The 21577-nt window shown below is 39.2% G+C and overlaps 3 protein-coding genes across 5 annotated transcripts; 1 reads left to right on the forward strand and 2 right to left on the reverse strand.

Moving 5' to 3' along the window:
* Positions 1–80: 80 nt before the first annotated feature.
* On the reverse strand, positions 81–3406 carry bcl10 (BCL10 immune signaling adaptor). The gene is made up of 3 exons (XM_042429679.1): positions 2927–3406; positions 2143–2431; positions 81–2053 (listed from the first exon to the last, which is right to left on the reverse strand). Exons 1-3 carry the CDS (start codon positions 2975–2977, stop codon positions 1644–1646), a joined length of 750 nt encoding a protein of 249 aa, XP_042285613.1. The 5' UTR covers positions 2978–3406; the 3' UTR covers positions 81–1643.
* A 6426-nt stretch (positions 3407–9832) lies between these two features.
* LOC121909225 (CCN family member 1-like) lies at positions 9833–12721 on the forward strand. Its single transcript, XM_042429678.1, has 5 exons — positions 9833–10544; positions 10657–10870; positions 11024–11374; positions 11521–11714; positions 11891–12721. The coding sequence occupies exons 1-5, from the start codon at positions 10503–10505 to the stop codon at positions 12191–12193; spliced, it is 1104 nt and encodes a 367-aa protein (XP_042285612.1). The 5' UTR covers positions 9833–10502; the 3' UTR covers positions 12194–12721.
* Positions 12722–13712: 991 nt separating this feature from the next.
* Positions 13713–21417, reverse strand: LOC121908807 (outer dense fiber protein 2-like). 3 transcript variants are annotated; one of them, XM_042429102.1, is made up of 18 exons: positions 21344–21417; positions 21190–21235; positions 20672–20846; positions 20455–20578; positions 20210–20341; positions 19931–20005; positions 19516–19587; positions 19308–19424; positions 19034–19219; positions 18807–18916; positions 18565–18700; positions 18238–18348; positions 17630–17734; positions 17019–17177; positions 16464–16564; positions 16186–16348; positions 15702–15827; positions 13713–15519 (listed from the first exon to the last, which is right to left on the reverse strand). In XM_042429102.1, exons 1-18 carry the CDS (start codon positions 21401–21403, stop codon positions 15346–15348), a joined length of 2172 nt encoding a protein of 723 aa, XP_042285036.1. In that variant the 5' UTR covers positions 21404–21417; the 3' UTR covers positions 13713–15345. The 3 variants fall into 3 exon arrangements, with proteins under 3 accessions (XP_042285036.1, XP_042285034.1, XP_042285035.1); XM_042429100.1 differs by lacking the exon at positions 17019–17177; XM_042429101.1 differs by lacking the exons at positions 17019–17177; positions 21344–21417 and having other exon boundaries at positions 21133–21203.
* Between the last annotated feature and the right edge of the window lie 160 nt (positions 21418–21577).

Genomic DNA, 21577 nt, shown 5'->3' on the forward strand with positions numbered 1-21577 from the left:
CAGACTTCAACTACTCATGGAACAAATTACTTATCGTATACTGTTCATTTTGAAATCTTTGCAAGAAAATCACCACAGCAAACAGTAATGAACAGAAGTTATATTGCAGATGTTACTATTATTGTAAAATTATTTGATATTTTTTACAGTACACCATTGCTGAGTATGTTACAGAGAGGCAAAGTACCAAATCTGGGGGAAAAAAGCGACATATATATAAAATAATAACAAGTGAATTACCTGCTAACACCTGCTGTGCACCAGTGCGCTGCGGTGAGAGAACAACTACTCTGCACTCACGGCTTCTCAACTATCTATGAAGACCAGGCGGTGCAGTCACTACGCCAACCTTCACCACAATGACTGTCATTCCTCTGTGTCATTTTGAGCTTTTCCAGTTTTTCCAAAAACAAAAATAGAGCTCCCAGTTACAGCATATCTATAGAGGCAGAGGCACTGATACTGTATGTACAGTCTGCCATCTGTCAGTAATTTCATTCTGAATTAGATTTAGTCAATTCATTTTGTATTGCAGAGACTCACATTTACAGTACATATTTTACAGACAGTATCACTAGAAAGCAAATATATCAAAAGGTTGTGGGATTCCTTGATGGTACCTTAAAAAAATCTCCTCACTACGCAGATTAAATTATCTAAGAAATTTAACTTTTTTTTTCAAGAGCATGTCAAATCACATTAAGAAAACCTCAACAACCACACAATCACTAATGAGGAAAAATATTTTTGAACAGATGATTGTACATGGCTCGTAGATTAAGTATTAAGCAGGACATAGTTTGCACTTCACAATATGTTTTGTGATTTAAGACTTCTGTAGTGATGAAAATGGAGAACAAAGTATTGTTGACTTAATACGATGCCGCTCTGGCCAAAGGCAGCGTCTTAAAAGATCAAATTGGCTCAATTAACACATAAAGAGTGTGCTCAAGTAGTCATTCCAGTATATAAATCTCACTGCACCTAAACTGTAGCTGCCGTGTTTCCACATCATACAGTTAATCAGGAAATCACACCTTTGAGAAAGAATGAGTAGAAAAGGTTAAAAACGATGAGTCAGATTTTTTTCAGGTCATAGGGCTGGGTATCAAACCTCAATACTTTGATACCGACTGAAATGTGTGTGAAGCACAAGTATTGAAAACTATCAACTTTCAATTTAAACTGTATTTTATTTAAACAAAGGTTTGTGTACCACAGCTTGTGTTGAAAACAAATTTTGTTTGTTTGTTTTGTTTTTTAGTTTTGTTAAATAAAAAAAAGGATTTTTACAGAAAAACGGGTTTATATTCTAAAGTTAGGTATTGAAAAGGTATCGAAAAGTGGTTTCAGCATTGAAACTCAGGTATTATGTAGGCACTATAGGGAAAAATTCAAACAATACCCAGCCCCAGTGACAAATTATAAATATTTTCTCTAAAAAAGCTGATTGCTATAGTGAAAACATGTAGACTATATCTCATATATAGCATTTTATCACAACCTGCCTAATCAAAAGGCAGCAAACACACCAAACAGAGCATGAGATTAAGAACAATGAGAGAGTGTCTGAATATGAGCTCCAGTGGATGATGATTTTGTCCCTTTAAACTGCATGAGTACTGTCTTATGGAGATGTGAACCTAAAAGATGCTCCTGTGTGAGGTCGGAGTGAGAGAACGCGACCGGAGGGGTTGGAAGTTCGGGTCCCCTCCGCTGCTGGTGCACCCCGGCGTCGCAGCATCTATGTTGGAGGGCGGTTCGATCATTACTTCGTCTGGCAGCGGAGGAGCTCCCGGGTCACCAGGTCTGGGGAGGCTTGAGGAGGTTGTGGAGGAAGCGGCGGCGATGCTAACACTCGCCACAGAGGACAAGTCTCCACCTTTCTGTAATGATGGCAAGTTGAGAGAGCCCGCTACGTCTGAAGTGGAGGGGCTTCGTTCTCCGTCTGGGTGGAAGAGCATGGTGGAGTCGTTTGAAAATGTCCTGGAGAGGTCGCTGGTTGTGTTCAGAGTGCTGAGGTTACTGTCAGATGAGGAGCTGGAAGCCCCTGCTGCAGAGTAACAAAGATGTAGACGTCATTAATTCAACATTCTACATTCAAAACACACACCAGGTTTCATTATGACTTGACCCACTAACCTTTGAGAGCTTCGAGCTTCTCATTTTTGGCCTTTTGCACCTCATCTGTGATCTTGGTGATGATGAAATTTTGCGCCCGCATCTCCCGGATGGAATCGATCAGGGCATCGAGGCCGCGGGGGTTCTCAGCAAGGATGTCTAACAACATTGCCGTCCTCTTGGTCTGTGTGGTCCTGCAGCTGATTTCCTCCGCGTCATCCCGCGTCAGGATCCTGCGAGAGCGCAGGTAGTCGAGGTGGCGTTCGGCTCGGATCTTGTCGCAGAGGTAGTGCCGCAGTCTGGTCAGCACCTGGACATCCACAGCCATGTGGGAAAGGCAAAATGAGAACAAATGAGCTGAACAGGAAGAGTGACTTTTTTCACAGGGTCAGGAAAGACTGACCCACTGAAACCAAAGACTATGTTGTTAATAATCACAAAAACTGTATCAGGTGGCCTAAAATCACTTGTAGCCTGGTCTGGTTCTGCTCTCAATGGCACATAGGTGTCTACTTAAGCTTCTGGTAATGCTTTTGACAAGACAGACTGTGTATTTACAGAAAAAGTGCACTCAACCTTAAGTTTGTATTATCAAATCTTATTATCAAGCTTATATCATTGATTGTTGATAAGGGCACGGAGGGTGTGGTGGGGTATTTCCTACTTTTACAGGCCATTTAACGCCAATAGGGTCAAATAAACGTGTAAACATGGCTACAAATCTGTTTATAGTTTCCACACACTTTACCTTATCAGAAAGATACGTTTTTTACGAGGCCAAATTCGGCAGAAGTATCATACTCACGTCTTTTTTAATCTCTGCCATTTCATCTTCAGTGAGGTGAGGAGCATCCATCCCTCTCACCCGCAAAAGTGAAGATCCAGGTGTTCCGGGTAACGAATAACGACTAAAACAATCTAATAAGCTACTTATGACGAAACTAACGACATTAATGAATGAATAGCATGTGTTAACAAATGTTAGTATTCATTATTTGGCGTTGAAAGGCTGAGTATCCAGTGTCCATTCAAGTTTTGTGTGTCATGAGCCGAAAAAAAAAAAGAGATCCCCGGACTTCCTGATTCTGTCGGTTTACGTCGACACGAGAAGAGAAGTAACAGTGGCTCATTAAAGAAGGTATACGTAAACGAAAAACGTATATATTTAAGATGAAACTTCTTTTACAATAGCATTACAGGATAAATCTTTTAAACTTTCCTCGCTCGCAGTGAGTCGTGGTGTTTGATTATAAGTGCTATTCAGTGTTTCTGACAGGTGAAGTGCTGTTCTGATCGATACCACTGAGTGGCGCTGTTGGACCTCCTCATACAGACCACACAGTTCATTTTACATACAGCTGTGATGTGCAAATACTGGTTCGTGGACCAAATAGTGGCCCCTAAACAATTTTTCCCCTTGCATCAAAGTTTTACATATTTTTTTGGGTAAAATTGCTGCACATTACAATATAAATACAAGGCTCATGTACATCTCAATAGTTAAAATGACTTCATACGGTCTATTGATAATAATGCCCCCACATTGAAAGGAAGTGAGACAGGCTGTTTGAACACTGCCTTGTGCTGAAAAAAAGTCTCATAAATGTAGTTAATTAAAATCACTGAGAAAATAACCTAATCCCCTTAATATAAGAGCTTGTTTGACCAGAACAGATTTGTGTCAACACCAGTAATGTTTAGTCAACCACTGATGACGCAGAGCAATGTTTATGTGAGGATAACCGTTTACATCTCTTGTCTAGCAGTACAATGCAGATAAATGTATACACTCAGAGAGCACTTTATTAGGAACACCTGTGCAATCAAATGAAATCCAAAACAACAGCTCTGCCATAAATTCTACTTTAGCCAAGCTTACGTTTCAGTATAACACAATATAACAAACATAAAGTAGAATTATCACTTTTCTGACAATGTCAGCAAAAACTGAAAATGTATAAGCTTCATGTATTTGTGTATTTTTTGTCAGATGAGTTTAAAGAAAAGCTGCTTCAACTCTGTTAGCCCTCACTTACTAACAGGAAACCAAAGTGTCTACCACACTACTACTGTCCTAAATCCTAAAATTAAAGCGTGCATCTGGACATATAGATGTCTTTTTAAAAATATATATGTTGCAGTTGGAGAAAATACAGTTTATATGTTCATAACAAAGTGTCAGCTTGGAAATGTACTCTCAGTAGCTATAGTCTACCCTCACTGATATGAATGAGATATTATAAACACCTCACAGTAACAACACCTTAAATAACAGCTTCTAAAATGACAGTAAAGTTGAATCAACACCTCTCAATTTCAACAAAGACTGAGCATTATAACCTTCATAGGATTATTGCAAGGCTGTTACTGCAGTCTTTTAGCTAAGTGTACCTATAGGCCTTTTTTAGCTGCTTCAGTTTCAGGATCTTGGTGTTGTGCATGCTCGCTCACTGCCACACTGTCTAGTCACACTTAACTAGACAGTCAACATCGCCGTCAGAGCCATCGTTAATGTTATTAGTAACACCTATGTCTTTCTTAAAGTTTAAAAAGTTTATTAATTCTTGCACTATAGCCATTTTCAGAGTGTTATGTTATCAAATACAGTATATTATATCATTAGGTTAAAAATAAATGCAGTCTAACACAACAACTAGGGTTGCACCTACATACAAATATGTTATTCAGCAAAGCACAAATAGTGTTTTTTTTTTACAAATATTTGTTTCATACAAATAGTTTAAAATGATTTGTTTTCTGGAAGAAAAAAAAACCCATGTCAAATACCAGCCCACAGGTCGGTTACATCACTATCTCAATGACAGGAGTCACATCAACCTGCTCCATGACGCATATTTCCTAATTTGGACATCACTCCCAGAGTTGGGGGTGTTCCCCAGAGATAAAGCTGAGCTACTGACACCTGTGAAGTGCTCTCAAGGGACTTTCCATAAACTGTTGTTTCCCTTCTCCTTCCCACAAAGTTAGGTTGTAAAAAATAGACAATAACTGAAAAGTGCAAAGTAAGAATCGCCTTTGAAGTTTTTCCCTACACATTACACGGTGTGCTGTCTCTGTGTTATGGCTGTATAAATAAATAGAGGTCGGTCTGCAATGATGGTGATGAGTAAAATTTTAGCTCAGTAGTCAGCGCAGTCATCTATGATCTGGGAGACTCCAGTTTGAGACCCAATGTGGGGACCTCCTTCATAAGGTAGTTTATTCATTAACACTTACTGTAACACTTTAATTTTCTAAAATTAAAAGTGTAATAAAAACAAAAACAGAATTTTAAGCCTCTTTCCACTTTTATTTGAATACAAATAACAATCATTTTGCTGCCTCAATAAATATAAATACAAATACTGGGCCCTCTTCACATCCTTAACAACAACCTTGCAAAACCATAATGAAGGTTATAATGTCCAGTTTTGTTGGAAGTGTTTTAAAGAGGTGATGATTAAACCTTAAAGTAATTTTGGTGATTCTAGTTTATTAAGTAATAATTATCACTAGTTAATAAAGTTGAATCAAACATGACTTTCAGCGTTTTTTTGCAGGACTGTTAGTTATCGTGCATTCATTTAATTTACCTGGTTATTGTTGGTACTTTGAATGCTGCGGTGACACAAATATTTTGATTAAAGACCCTACACCTGGTGTAAAGTACACTCACACAGGTGTTTTCACTTATTTTTGCCTGATTGGGTGTGGGCAGACAGTATGTGATTGACATCTCCCTTACTCTCTTTTGGCAACACTTAAAGTGGCACACCTTTAACATTCTTACTGGTACATTAAGTTTGTTGACCTCACGTAATAGACCCTTTTCACGTCAGACATTTTGACTTGTCAACGCAGGAAAAGCACAAGTGGAATGAACAACATTAGTAATGGCTGCATTCCATTTATGTGAGCTGGTTCCAGCGCTCTGTTACTGTGCATGCTCACTCACTGATATGACTAATTAGGACGGTTTATTGAATGGAGCCATCGTTAATGTTGTTATTTACACCTTTTCCTTCTTTAACAAGTCAAAATATCTACCATGAAAAGGGTCCACTGCCAGCCAAGCTTCAACCAGAGCAGAGGTGTAATCAGATAGAATAACTGAAAACATCTGTGTGAATGTGCAGGGTCTTCAAGCCGTAGTAATAATACCACTATGTAAAAGTACTCTTACAGGTAAAAGTCCTGTATTCAAAAACTTAGTTACAGTAAGTAAAAGTACAAAAATTATTATTATTAGCAACATTTTTATGAGTGATGTAGTATCAAAAGTGCTCATGTTGGCTGAATGCCCCTTTTGAGATTTTTATATTATTAACTACAGTATATGATATTATTGCATTATTATTATTGATGCATTCACATGTAAGCAGTGTTTTTATTACTCTATACACTGTTGGGTTGTCTATTCAAGAACATTGCATCATATTTTATGAAAATCTGAAGAGTAACCACTAACAATAACTGTGAAATACATGTTGTGGGGATAAAGTATTACTGTAAGTAGCTTTAAATGGAAATACTCAAGTAGTACCCAAGTATAGGGCTGGGGCGATATAGACAAAATCAAATATCACAGTATTTTTGACCAAATACCTCGATATCGATATTGCAATAATATTGTAGAGATGACTATTGGTGCTTTCACAAAATATTTACACAGTGAAATTTTTGATAAATAATCATCAGTAATGTGGATATAATGACTAAGTGGGTAAAAGCAAATAATAGAACAGCTAGAACAGTCTGGTAAGTTCAGAAAATTACCTCACTTTACTTTAATGCAGCCTTTAAAACCAGGAAAAGACACTTATGCCATATCACGATATTACGATATCCAAAATCTAAGATGATATATAGTCTCATATCATGATATCTTTATAATATTGATATATTGCCGCGCCCTACCCAAGTACAGTATTTAGAAAAAGGAACTTAGTTAGTTTCCACCAATGTTTGAGTGTCACATGAACAACAGGTTTTGGCCAGTTCTGCATATTTCAAAACATGCCCCTATTCAAAAAAAGAGAGAGACAGGAGCAGTTATAAGTAGTAACTGTTTAAACTGTTTTTTTGTGGGATCAGCAGGAAAAGTGAGCACAGCAGAGAGGACAAGCTGTCTTTGTAACTGCACAGTGAACTGCAGTGCATGAAAAGGACCAAAGTAACACTCCAGTAAACATGAAATAAATTGCAAAATTGCATAAGATTTTCACTTCCCTCTAATCAAAATACGCCACAAACCCTCTGAGGACAGGTGCTCCCCTGAGGAGATTGTTGTCGGGCTTGTTTTGTCATGTTCCGTCAAACAGCGAAGTACAGCAGCCTGGAAATAATGCCGAATCAGCTGTGAGAGAGAGTTTCAGACGAACGCAGTGTACAGACTCGTGAGTGGTCCCTGCAGGGAATGAGACAGAAAGAAAGGGAAACTAATACAAATGATGTAATGAACTGGATTTGCAATCATATCTGTGCGGCCCCTACAGACATTCCTGTCTGTCTTACAGTGTGTGACCTACTCTCACATAACAGCCAAAATAAGCTTGTCTCAGACCCATTGTGGTTTTACACTAAGCACCACTGGGGAGCTATGACTGCCTTTCCATTCTCTTCATGCTGCACAGATTTTGAAACTCATCTTTTGTTTATTTTCCGTGAATGTGTACAGTGTCACAAAATGACTTTCTTAGCTTTTTTTTCTGCTTTTCTCATCACCCATCCGCCCACACGGCTTTCCAGTATGACTGCTCTCCATGTGCCATTAAAAGTCACCCTCATGCACATGTAATAAACTCACACTGAATGGATTGATTGAATTTTAGTTAGATAAAATTAGGTAATGAAGATTAAAGCCCCATTTCCTTATTATGATGATCACAATAACCTCCCAAGATGGCTCCAAATATGTTTCATAATGTAAACTGTATCATTACTATGGATGTTAGAACAATGATTAGACAATTTGGGAAATATGCTTAATTGGTTTCTTTACCTAAAGTTATTGGATGAGAGGATTAATACTACTTTTATGCCTCTGTGTTAAAGGACTAGTTCAACATTTTGGCAAATGCTCTTTTTTGCTTTCTCGCCAAGACTCAGATGAGAAGATCGATATCACTCCTAGACATGAGAGTGGTATTGATCTTCTCATCTAACACTTGGCAAGACAGCAAATAAGTGTAACTCCTTAAATAACAAACTATTCCCATACAGAGCTGGAGCCAGGAGGCAATTACCTTAGCTTAGCTTAGCTTAGCAGAAAGAAAGCAAAAATGGGAAACAACTAACTTGGCTCTGCACAAAGTTTAAAAAATGACACCTTTGAGGCCCACAAGTTGTCTTGTGTGCAAATACAAAGATGTTAAAACAACAATTAATTTAATTGGAGTTATGTGGTGTGACTATCCCTTATCAAACAGCAGCCAGGTGCAGTGACTTCCTTCCAGTCTTGTCATCACCATGAGTTTGCCAGAGAACACCGGCTAGCTTTCCCCCCTGCCTCCAGTCTTTATACTAACCTAAGCTAATTGCCTCCTGGCTTCAGCTCTGTACTGAACACAAACATGAGAGTGGTAGAAATCTTCTCATCTAACTCTCACATGCTGCTCTGTTGCAATGGGACATTTGTTGTTTTCAGGAACAAAAGGTCTGGTTGAGTGTAACACTGTCCAACAGGTCGGATTAACATGCCCTTTCCTATATGGTGCAACTGTAATCCTCTCCAAGTCTTCCATGTCTGTTATACTGTATATCCAACGCTCCACTTACCTAACATGGTTCTGCAAATTCTTTATATTACAGCTTTGGGGGGGAAAGTTTCCACTCCAAACCACAACAGTCAGCGATTTCCAGACATCGGTGAATGCACCAAGCTCACGCTTGTTCGCTCTTCATCTGCCTGAGCTGGCACCGATTCAAAATGGCCCTTGTAACCTTAGTTAGATAAGAGAGGAGACTGTGCCAGTCTGCCTGGCTCAGCCTCTTGTTCTCACAGGTTATAATGAAAGGAAAGGCATTTTTCCCCCTGATAATTTTCATTGTTCTTTGATGTGGATAGAGGAGGATGCTTTTTATCCTGGCAGCCATTTCAAAGAAACCGGCAATGTTCATCCTGAGTGGAATGTTGCTTCAGGCATCGCTCAAGTTTTCTTTTTCTTCTCCTTTTTTTGGTGTGTTTCTCATTCTGGATGCTGTCGTTCAGACTGAACAAAGGAATCCAAGGGTTCAAACATTCCAGGAGGCTCTCGTCTCCTTTTTGAGATATTGAAGTCAAACAAACTCTAATCCATCCACACCCTAATGGGTGACTGATGGGAATTTCATCCATGACTTTTAACACTAGCAAGGTTAGAACATAGAGAACACAAACATTGATCACAGACAATATGCAACAGTCTAAACACACATTTCAGACTTCATCCGAGATAGAAATCCAGTTGGTCATAGAAATATGTAGCTTTTCTTCAATATTTATGTCAGAACTTGTGGTGCACTGATGTTAAATCCCTTATGGGGCTGTGCTCACATGCATAGGGCTGATGATGAAATATTTCAGATATAAGGTATAAATGTGCCTTTTTTTTTTGTTCTTTACATAACCGCATGCCATGTTACCAGTACTTTTTCCCTCTTTATTTAACCAGGTAAATCTAATTGAGATTTTTTTCCAAGAGAGATCTGGCTAAAAAGGCTATATAAATACAGTTACATATAATTCAAGCAACAATCATAAGACAACTTTCACACACCTCAAGAGAAAATGAATATAATCCACTGAGGATGCACATGTATAACTTTTAAAACTATCCAAACAGATTAAAAGCAGTGGTGGAATTTAGCAAAACAGGAACAAAATTATGTATAAACATATCTAGACACAAACAATGTAATGCATTAATAATACACTGTCAGTTTCCAGTACATAACATGCAATTAAAACAGTGCCTACATCAATATTTTGTGTTTTGTTAGGAATAACTATTGCCAGGAAGCAATTTTCTTCATGGTAGGAGAGTTATTTCTATAAAAGAGATTTAAAAATGAAAATTGCATTGTTAAACTCAAAAGAAAGCCCTGAAAGAATGGGAGTTGGACAGAGTGGTTCTTGGCTCGCTGAGTGAGAGGAGAGGAGGGGGAAGTTCTTATGGGCTGATGGGAGGACGCGTGGTGAGGCATTCCTCTCATAGTTTTGGGACACCTCTTCAGCCCGCACATACGTCAGATCTGCTTGGAGGGTATAAAAGGAGATGGGGGACTCCAGAAGAGGGAGAGCAGGCATTCGACATTTCAGCAAGTTTATCTCGCTGCCGTGACTTGTTGTCTCATTGAAAGAAGATTATTTTGCTGAAGAGAGATTGCCTCAACTTCTGAAGATGTATGAAGTCTTTGCTGTTTTGATCCTCTGCATTTCAATGGTGAGGAAATCATCACTGTTCATTGATGAGTTGTCTGTTTAGCTGTTGTAAGATGACCACTTCTGGAAGCAAACGTTTGATTAGAAATGTTTAATGTTGTGTCTGATTTCAGGTGTCAGCCTCATGCCCTAAGGACTGCCAGTGCCCCCCTGAATTGCCCACATGTGCAGCAGGAATCAGTCTCGTGCTCGACAACTGCGGATGCTGTAAAGTTTGTGCGCGGCAGCTCTTTGAAGACTGCAGCAAGTCAGAGCCATGTGACCGCATGAAGGGACTGGAGTGCAACTTTGGAGGTGGATATGGTTCTGCAAGGGGAGTCTGTCGAGGTACATTGACTTCTGTTCTGCTCTCTTTGTTCTTTTTTTTATGAATTTATTCCCTTCCTCACTTATGAATTTACTTACTTACTTTATTTACTTACTGCCCTGTTTGCACTTCTTCATTTCAAACTCTACTTCTTTCCCCTTTCTCTAAAACAGCCAAATCTGACGGAAGAACTTGTGAGTACAACAACAAGATTTACCAGAATGGGGAAACCTTCCGTCCAAATTGCAAGCACCAGTGCACTTGCATGGATGGTGCTGTTGGGTGTGTGTCCCTATGCCCACGTGAACTCACGCTGCCCAATCTGGGTTGTACCAAGCCCAGGCTGGTCAAGGTACCGGGGCAGTGCTGTGAACAACTTGTCTGCTCAGGGGAAGCAAAGATGGAGAGCTCTGTGGTGAAGAAACACAGCAAAAAGCACCACAAAGACAGATCATCTGAAGATGACCTCACCAATAAGAATGAGTTGGCCCCTTTGTGGAGAGGAGAAGCCAAGTCTTTACCTGGTGAGCAGTTTTACTGGTAATCCGCTCTGGTCACATTGTTAAAGTGGGACTTAGAAGGGAAATATATAAAGATTTTTTTTCCAACTGCCAATTAATTAATGTCTCCACTTTTTACTAAACTCTTCTCTTTTTTTCTCTTCCAACAGCTTTCAGGAGTCAACCAGTGAGCCACATGTTGGCCAGAGGAGTCAAGTGTGTGTCTCACACCACAGATTGGTCTCCCTGCTCCAAATCCTGCGGCACTGGAGTGTCCACTAGGGTGACCAACAGCAACTCACAGTGCAAACTGGTGAAAGAGACTCGAATCTGTGAAATCCGACCGTGCAACCAAATGACGAAGGTACACCCCAGATGTTTTATGTCCTGCTTTTAGGCTTGATTTACAAAGACAGAGTTTGATTATTTCATCACATTTTGGTCTGAACTCACTGTGGAATACAATCTGATGCATGACTTGCATTTTGAGGACTCTCAGGTTACATTTAACACATGCTTTTGATCTCTTCTCTCTAACAGAATGGTCAGAAATGTAAACACATAGAAAAAGCAAGCCGTCCAGTTAAACTAACCCATGCAGGCTGTCGTAGCCTGAAAAAGTTCCAGCCCAGGTACTGCGGGTCCTGTTCAGATGGGTGGTGCTGCAGGCCTCAACGCACCCAGACGTTACCTGTCCGCTTCCGGTGCAAAAACGGGGAGACCTTCAGCAAGATGGTGATGATGATCCAGTCCTGCAAGTGTGACCTTGACTGCTCCGGCAGCAATCAAAAGCCGCCCGCTCTCTACAGACTTTTCAATGATATCCACAAACTGACAATGTAAAGGGAAGGCAAAGTTTTAAGGGGAAAAGAAGAAACATTAAGTGAAATTTGCACTGTGAGGTAGACATCTGTAGGATGAATTTAGTGAACTGTATTGTTCATGATTTTGCTTCATAACATTGGAGCTTTGTGTTTTTGCTTCTTTGTGAAGCCAGTATTTTACATTGTGAGAATTCTTATTTTTCTAGTTAAACTAAAATTTGTTCATATATGTATATATATACTTTACATATTTAACATTATCTTGACAAGACATGTCACATGGCAACATGGAAATGATGTAGAAATACACATGGCAGCTAATAAATACGCCATTACACAATATGTCGCCTTGTTACTGTTGGTTTGTTATACTTATTCTTTATTATTTATAAGAAATTATCTGTTTATGCATTGTTATATTTAACCGTGGGGCATTGTACATAAACAATGGTTTGATACAGTTTCTCTACACTTTTTTTTTATCTATGTAAAATGTTGGAATATGACTGAAAGCTGGACACATACTGCACTGTATGTAAATAGGCCAGTTAACTGCCACAGTGTCAATTTTATGTCTTAATTTTTCACAAATAAATACATAAAAAAATGCAATTGTCTAATTATTTAATTTTTTGGGAAAATAGCAAAAGTTTTAAAGCTTATGGCTTGCAATAATTGTAAAAAGTCTCTAGGGTCTATTGTAACTATTTTCAGTTGGAAGTGAACTATACTGTGTCTGCTGCATCTGGCTGACCCATTTCTGAGAGGACCTACATGTCAGTGAGTAGTTTGGGGAGTGACTGTAATGTAAACCTCGGAGTGGTTTTCCTGCTGTTGGACAGAAATGGGCACAAGCTGCAGAATTGTGTTTTGTTAAAAAGTTATGGGCTTACAAAGATAATCTAAACTTTCCACGGAGATATATTACATCAATTAAAACATTACAATCCTGAATCTGAAATACAGTCAGTATTGCAGATTGATGTCTTGGTGCTAAGTCTAACTAAAAGTAGACTTTATGTGAATGCAAATATGCAGGGTTTCACTGTCCACTGAAAGAAGTACATCAATTAGCCTCCAGTATGTGACCTAGAAAATGTTTTTAATATATGCAACAGTGAAAGCTCTGTTTGTTTTTGATAATAAGCAGAACAAGAATTTGCACAAAAAAAAAAGACAAATGGGTCATCTAACTCATTTGAGCCCAATAAGCATATAAGCTCACAGTGTGTCCACGATGGTACAGAATCCAGACACCAACCAAATTGCCTAAAGTCAGATGCAAGCTTATTTTCCAGCAAACAGCTGAAAAAAAACCCAGCAAATTCCCAAAGTATGATCAACAGAATTACGTAAACGGGCAAGACCAAGAGAGTGAGAACAAGAGCAAGGGAAAAACAGAGGTACTGACGCACACAGAGATGAAATGGTTCCATCCTCTGACCGAGAGCACAATAGAGCTTTGTCTTTGAGAACCTGAGAGGAGCAGTGCTCACTCGGGGGAATACGTCTGCTGCAAGAACACATCAGAGTCTTACTGAGGTCTGGACGCTTGGTAGTTTATTACAATAGATACAGTATGAGAGCACAACTCAAGCAACAACAGCAGGACAAGATCCAAGTACAGCAAAAGACAAACACGGTTTCCCAATTTTTAGGACATTCTGAACTTCTTCAACAAATAACAACACATCTTTTCGTGCCACAGTACCTGTTTTTTCATGTGTACCTAAGTCTCGGAAATATAAAAACGTCCATCTCAAAAGCTTGAGAATGAGTCAGCAATAAGACTTTAAGTAGTCTGGAAATATCCCAGTGTTGCATGTATCTTGGTAATTATGTCTGCAGCCCTAAAGGCATGAGTTTCACACCTGACAGCTAAACAATTGATTTTCAGCACCATTCATCCCAGGCCAGCTGAGAATCAGAACATAAACACAGTCAGTATACATCACACATCTATTCTGCGATCACTATCAAAACACAAGCTTTCAGCATCAGCAGGGAAACAGTGCAATGAGCATTTCTGTATTGTAGAGCTCAAAAATTCCCATATTTGCAGAGATGTTGAAGTGGAGCACCATGAAAAAAAAAAGGTGGTTTATTGTACCATATGTTCATTTGACTGGAACAGATGCACCAACATATTGTTACTCAGTTTTCAAGCACCATTTGCATTGGTTAATAATTGATTTGATAACTAGGTGTGTGCATGGCTAAAAAAATGTGGATACAAAGCTAAAATATGTCAAGAAACAGGTTTGATCTAGAGCCAGTTGCACAAAGACAGATGTAGTCTTTCAAACTCATTTTAAGTCAATAAAGACACTAAACTTTATCTGCTGCATCGAACTCATCCAGTAGTGGCCAAGATAAAACTGACCGAAGACACAATGAACTGTAGGTAAAATAAAGACACTTGGCAGAAGAGAACAGCTAACAAAACAGTTTCACCTACTCGCACATCAGTTTTCTCCGGCTTAAAACTCCGGTTTGATTGAAGATTAGTCAGTAATGCTTAGAGAAACACACTGATGTAAACAGACCCTACTATAATCAGTACAACAAAAGATGTTGAATAAATGTTTAAAAAGAGAAAGTGTGTCAATAAAGAAGTGCTATTTTCGGTTTGGTTAACTCATAACTCAACACAGCTTACTGTAGTTGAGGTTAGCCAGTTTTAGCTGGAGGGTTTGTGGCTGCTTCTGATGACTCAAAATAAGACGCTCTTAATATTTATGCAACAGACTGTCTTCAGACTAATCTAACTCAAGAATCTGAAACCAACGTAGATTACTCTTAAACTTAATTTATGCAACTGGCTCCTTGTCTTTTACAGCAATAAAACACACAATGTTTCTTGGGTAATGTACACAGGACGTATCACAACAACAGCAAAGTTCCCTGATATCTTTTTTTTCCTCCACAAAACACACACACAAAAAAATGAGTGTCACCAGTGTCACCAATTGTCAGCTAAATATGACAAATGTAGAAGTAGATATCCAAAGATTGTCCAAATCTATCAAAAGTAAACTTTTGCTTCCTCTAAAAGTGACATAGATTATTGCCTCCATTATTGTTTTTTTTTTTAAATAGTCCTCGTGAATATTACAGTACATGATAAAAACAAGCAAAAAAATTCAAAAAGGCAAACAGATTACAGCTTAGTCATTTCAGAAAATAAGAAGATCCAAGACTTGATGTTTGCAGTCCCTCATCAAACATGGTCTTGTAAGAGTTTTTGAGGAAATCGACGTAGTTCTGAATGCTTTGCTTATGGCTCTCTGACTGGTCCAGGCTGAGCTGCAGGTCTTTCAAACGCACCTCGAACTGTTTTTCTGCCTACAGATGGAGATTGACGTAGACACACACACGCACACACGCACACAAACACAAACAGTGATTTAACTCTGAACATCCTATCTTGGTTTGCATCAAGGGCAAATTGAGTGCAAAGTGAACGTGCTGGCGAATCTATGAAACATTCATTTGGTTCATCTGTTCTTGAGTAGCACAACACTCACAGTCTGTTTGCTCTGGCGTAGAAGCCTCAGCTCGTTATCCCTTCTGCTCTTCTCTGCTTCCAGCTCCAGGATTTTGGTCTGAAGGGTTTGTTCTCTGGAAACAGCTTGGTCTTTTACCTTATTGACCTGCAGATGTGGAGAAAAGTGGAAAAAAATGGAAATTACCTAACAAAGTGAACCATGTTACTTCCTGTTTTCCTGGAAAGACTTGCATATCAAAGACTGGATTTTATGAAAACACAGTACAGTAACAAAACGTAACAGATGTGTCTTTCTATGAATATGTCACAAATGATTACTCATAAATAAATAGCATTCAAGTTACCTGGTTAATAAATGATATTTTACAGTAATCCGGTCGACAGTCGCACACTAAAAAGAGCTGACGTCAAAGAAAAATACTACAGGCTTTGTAATATTTCTTGTTGGGTGGTGACAACATGTGTAAAGTCAAAGATTTTAGCTTTGACAACAACAACCGTACCTGTTGTCTGACGTCTGATAAAGCTACTTCTAGCTGCCGGCTGAGGGCCTGGCACTCAGATGAACGCTGATCCAGCTGCCGATTACTGTAGCCAAAAGCTTCTTCCTGAGCCGCCAGCTTCCGTACGAGCTCTAGGTTCTCCTGATGCAGCTGGTCCATCTTCCTGCAAACACACACACACGCACACACAGAGGTGAGGATCAAACAATGTCTATGTCTGAATCAAAGGAGATACAAACATTTCACATCTGGATAACAAACATGAGAGGATTTCTTACTTTTGAAGGGAATTCACTTTCTCTTGTAGTTGTAAATTGGCCTCATGAATGGAGTCTTTCATCTCCACAGATGACCTCAGCGATTTTGTTTGACTCTCCATCTGTATATGTCAAATTTTAAATTCAGATATGCTGTTTTGATAGCACCTGCACTGGGAACAGGTGAATGGACCAGAAAGGAGGGTTTCACATCACATGCACTACTGGACCAAATAACAGCCCATTTAACACCATTTGCCACAATCTTGCAAACACAAAACAGGCTTTTCAAGATACCAATTCAACATTTTTGAATTGGTAACAGAACATGTGGGTGACTGAAAAGGACTCACAGCACAAAATACTCACAAATGGGTATGTGGGCACAGATGTTGCAACCTAACTGTGTCCACTGCAATCAGAGAAGTTTCACCACAACATCAAAACCAACTCAAAGCAGGACCAGAACACGAGACGCATCCACAGACACATGGGGTTGTACTACCGCCTAGTGGTCAGATGTGGATAAATGACTGCATTTTACATCCTCCGACCGCCACAGCTTGTGTTGCACACCTTAACCTGCAGTTGCCTAATGGCTTCTGATTTTTCTGAGCACTTCCTCTCCGAGCGTTGCAGATTCTCCTGGCACTCGAAGAGACTCTGCTCAGCCGCGCTCAGTAACTCAGGGAAATCCTTCAGTTCCTCCATACGCCCCTGCAGCTCCTGCCTCACCTGGGCGCCAGAGGATGGCAGAAGGAGTGGGGTGTTGGGATAGACAAAATATTAGCCTAAAGATTCATCAAACCTAACTGTAAATATGTGTATAAAATATGCCGAGAATCATCCTTAGGCTGAGCTTTGTTCATTGTTAGTTGAAGTGTTGCCCCATGAGGAAGTTTAGTAGTTCGCTAAAACAAATGCAGGTCCCCGTGCAAGTGTGTTATGCTGCTAAGCAACAGAACATCTGGCGAAAAGCAGGTGAAACAGTGCTGCATACTGGAAAAAGAACAGCATTGCTGTTAGAATTTGTTATTGAAAATAGCAAGATAAAGAAATTTGCCACCTAAAATAAAAAAAATAGTGTTAAATATACCCGGTGGTAGTCATGAAGCTTGGTGCATATTAATAGAGCTTGCATTAAATATAATTTTAAAAAACTGTTATATGAAGATGTGGGATGTTACCTTCTCAACTTCTGTATCTTTTCCATCTCGTGTATTCTCTGTCTCTCGTAACAGACTTGCATATTTTATCCTCATAGTGTCTATCTGAGCTTGACACTCTGCAACCTATAAAAAAAATACAGAGTATAATCAAATCTGCTGTGTTCTTGCCTAGAGTTGAAAACTATGAAGTACTATTAATCATAATAATCAAACACCCAACAGACCACATTCAAGCATATTCTAACTTCTTTAGGAAGAAGCACATAAAAACAAAGGCTCAAATAAAAACTAAAGCTAGAAAAACAGTGTTAGAAAAGCAAAAAATGACTAATTTGTATCATCAAAAGGATTAGTGGATGCCTGGCAATAAAGCATAATTGATGTCTGATTCTGTCTTTGCCACACTGTTTTCAATTTACTCAGAAGTTAGAATCTATGGTTCACAGACACCCAAAAACACTAATAAGTCTTTGTTTACAACAGAGCTTGCCAGTCATTGCTGGACTGTTAAATTGTCCTACCTAAATTTGGAGCTCAAAGTTGTTAAGAAGAAAATGGGTTCCAAACAGGTAAAGAGTTCTTAAAAAAACAAACAACAACAATAAAATTAACGAGCATATGTCAACCTGGTATTGGCTCTGTTCAGCTTCGTGTTTCCTCTTCTGAGACACAATCTTCTCTTCTACCAGGGCAGCCTCACAATCAGCAAGCTGCTGCTCCAACTGATCAACAGATGTCTGCAATTACATGAAGATCAAAATAATTTTTTGTGATAGAAAAGAAATCAGAGAGAGGAAAAATGGTGCTTTCCTCTTCCTTAAATATAATGTTGGTGTGAAAACATACAGTAAGTGGATCCAACAAGAATATTCTGCATATGGAATACAACTCAACTAAATGAATGAATAATTACGGACAACATATTAATGCAGTGACTGTTTGGCAACTCGTACCTTGAGTGTTGCATTATTGACGCACAAGTCTCCATTTTCAGCGGCGAGTTTTTCAACCCGTTGCATCACAATTTCATTAGCTGCAGAGAGCTCGTCCTTCTCCTGCTGCAGCCTCGCTGTCAAGTCTGCAATTTGACTTCATTGGATGTTTAAAATTCATGAGTTAAAATTGGTGGTTGCAACATGTGTGTATCGATTTCTACTGTTCGCTAGAAGGGGCGTGCGCAACAGAAACGACCAACCTTTTCAATATCTCTATTTGAGTGACAAATTTCTCTTTCTCATCTGTCATCTGCTCCTTCTGCCGCCTCCTGGAGTCTCTTTCTAAGCGGGCATTGGCCAGCTGAACATCCTGTGCGTCAATCAAAGAAAAAGCATTGAATATCAGACTGTGATACTCAACTATTTGGTTGCAACAGAAGAATAGACCATTTTAAAACCAAAAATCACAGCTATTTTGACTTCATACCTTTTCCTTCATTTGCGTGTAGCATTTCTCAACAGCAGCTTCAAATCTTTCAGCTCTCAGTTTCTGTGCTCGAGTGGCTTTCTTGAGAGATTCTTTGTCCTGTGCTGCCTGCTCAGACAGAGATGTGATGGTCCCTTTAAGGTCATCAATCTCCATCTTCTGTTCAGTTATGGTTCTCTCAAAAGTCTGAAAAACCCCACAAGTATATTGTATATCATTACATGTTCCTCTAGACGCAGCTCATCTAGAGAAAAACTGGCTGATAAATTTTTACCCGTAGCTGTACAGTCAGACGATTGTTTTCAGCTTCCTTATTGCGTAGCTGCCCCTGCAGGTGAGCACGGGTCGCCTCCACAGACTTGGTCATGTGAACAGCACTCTTTATGTTCTCCTGTGATGATCAACGTAGACAGATACTTTCACATGCGCTTATTTTGCAAGTTTACAAGATCATCCATATTAAAAAAGTCCTCTATACTTACCTGCTCTTCTCTCCGCAGATCCATGAGTTCCTCAACTTTTCTTTCTGTCTTGCTCAAATTGTTTTTTAAATGCTTGAGAAGACAAATGACAGCAATCAGTATGTGAAACTTGCACTACTTTATAGTTATTATTCATTAAAAGTGGCTTAAATTTCATACAATAGATGCCTTTATGCCACATCCTTTGGTTTTTGTATCTATTTAGTACCAAATGTGGCTGTGATGTGTTAATTTGTTCAGCTTTTACCATCTGACTTGTCCAAAGCGCTATTTAGTTTAAGGAATTAACCTCACATGAGCGGATTAACCCCTTGCACAGAATAAATCTTCCACCAGGATGGTGCCTTGATTTGCTTAATATAAAGCTCTCTCTCTTTTACCTAACTGTATTGTCGTAACACAAAACAACATTCACCTCATTTTCATTTTCAGCCTGTGCGATCCTCTTCAGCAAGCTGTCAATCTGTTTGTCTTCATCAATGCGATCAGCCTAAATGGAAAAGCACAAGTTTTTTTTAAGTTCAAGTAAACTGCCCTCTTTTCAAAGATTTCAACAAAGCATTAAAGTCAGTGTATTCATTTGCTGCTGGATATTTTTAAGATGTAATATACAGTAAGTACCTCTGTGCACTATACTATACCCTTGACATGATAATCCTGAGCATTATATAAAGTAGCAAGCATTGCAACCAACCTCTGTATCTCGCAGCTGTTTCAGTTTCTGTCTAACTGACTTATTTATTCGTCTGAAGTCCTCCAACTTCTCCAGCAAAAGTCCTCTCTGCCTCGTAATTTGGCGCTTGTCCGTTGCAGACTGTCTTGAATCCTTTAATAACAAGAAAAAGAGAAGTTAGACCTTAGGGCCATGAATGTCAAAACATACTGTATGTCTTAGAACATGCTGATACAGTACATAGATGGGAATTTTAACAAACGTACGGCAAATTCATCTTCCATGGCATCTTTAAAAGATACGAGTTGTATGGCTGCAGAGTTAGCAGCTGCTTCAGCATCCGCAAATATTTTAAGGAGAGGGCTCGTTCTTTCGACATAGTCTCCATGACTAAATAAAAGCAGGACAGCAACAAAAAAATGGTTTAATCAGTTGGACTGGAAGCCCTGTATTTTTTTTTCATGCATCATACTAGGGCCTCACCAACTAATGTCAACATCTGGGGTTCTTGTGAGGAGACTACTGCGAGTCCTGCTCCTTCTCCCCAGCTCAGGAGAGCTGTCTAGATCTCCACAACTCAGAGAGACATCCTCCCTGGTAGAGCTGAAACCAAGGAGGGGACTTTGGAGTTCATCCTCTGGGGACATACTTCTCATTGCTGGCAAAACAACACACAGTACAAGTTAGTGTAACCATAAAGAGGGGACAAGAATCACACTAAAATGACCTTTAAAATGAACGTACGTTCACAGCCTAGCATAGCTTGGACATTATCCTGAAGGGTGTAGACTAGGTTGCCAAGCAAGCTAACTAAGCTTAACGTTATTCCTTAGCAACAGAAAGTCGATAAGACAAGAAATCATTGTTTAGCGTATATTAAGGTAAGCAAGCATTCTGTGAATTCTACTCATCAAAGCCACTGACACCTTCATTATGTTTATTACCTGCTGTCTGATAAACACATCCAAAACAATGCCACTAAAGACATAAATATTACTTACGCCTTCGCTTCGTTTCGGCTGCAGATACTCCAAACTGAAGAGCCCCCTTTTAAAAAGGTCGAAGATGATTGGTTAGTCTTGAGGCAACGTAATGACACTGTGTTATTTACTCGCTTTTGATTCGTTGTCTGATGGCAAAGTAGGCGGGACTTACCTGATTTATATTGCGTAGAGCCAATGAAAAGAGGAATGAAGAGACACTGGCTGAAACCATAGAAACGCAAAGGAAGTTTACTATCACGGTACATCCTCGGGCAACAATCAAGTCACGAAGATTGATGAATATTCTGAACGTTTCATTGCGTGACTGTGTCCAACAATCAGCATAGCATAATTCAGATATACAACCAACTGTTATTTAAGCTAACTTGCTCCGCTCGCCTGTACT

The sequence above is a fragment of the Thunnus maccoyii genome, chromosome 12 (assembly GCF_910596095.1).
Source record: "Thunnus maccoyii chromosome 12, fThuMac1.1, whole genome shotgun sequence".
In the NCBI taxonomy this organism is placed as follows: Eukaryota; Metazoa; Chordata; class Actinopteri; order Scombriformes; family Scombridae; genus Thunnus; species Thunnus maccoyii.

What these genes read in the sequence shown, in the direction of transcription:
- LOC121909225 (XM_042429678.1), top strand. Translation starts at nt 10,503, where the DNA reads ATGTATGAAGTCTTTGCTGTTTTGATCCTCTGCATTTCAATG. An exon ending in TGATCCTCTGCATTTCAATG is followed by an intron (nt 10,545 to 10,656) that starts GTGAGGAAATCA and finishes GTCTGATTTCAG; the next exon opens with GTGTCAGCCTCATGCCCTAA. An exon ending in AGAAGCCAAGTCTTTACCTG is followed by an intron (nt 11,375 to 11,520) that starts GTGAGCAGTTTT and finishes CTCTTCCAACAG; the next exon opens with CTTTCAGGAGTCAACCAGTG.
- bcl10 (XM_042429679.1), bottom strand. Translation starts at nt 2,977, where the DNA reads ATGGATGCTCCTCACCTCACTGAAGATGAAATGGCAGAGATTAAAAAA. An exon ending in TGGCAGAGATTAAAAAAGAC is followed by an intron (nt 2,432 to 2,926) that starts GTGAGTATGATA and finishes GTGGATGTCCAG; the next exon opens with GTGCTGACCAGACTGCGGCA. An exon ending in GAAGCTCGAAGCTCTCAAAG is followed by an intron (nt 2,054 to 2,142) that starts GTTAGTGGGTCA and finishes GTTACTCTGCAG; the next exon opens with CAGGGGCTTCCAGCTCCTCA.
- LOC121908807 (XM_042429102.1), bottom strand. Translation starts at nt 21,403, where the DNA reads ATGGTTTCAGCCAGTGTCTCTTCATTCCTCTTTTCATTGGCTCTACGC. An exon ending in GTCTGACTGTACAGCTACGG is followed by an intron (nt 19,220 to 19,307) that starts GTAAAAATTTAT and finishes GGGGTTTTTCAG; the next exon opens with ACTTTTGAGAGAACCATAAC. An exon ending in CAAATAGAGATATTGAAAAG is followed by an intron (nt 18,701 to 18,806) that starts GTTGGTCGTTTC and finishes CATCCAATGAAG; the next exon opens with TCAAATTGCAGACTTGACAG.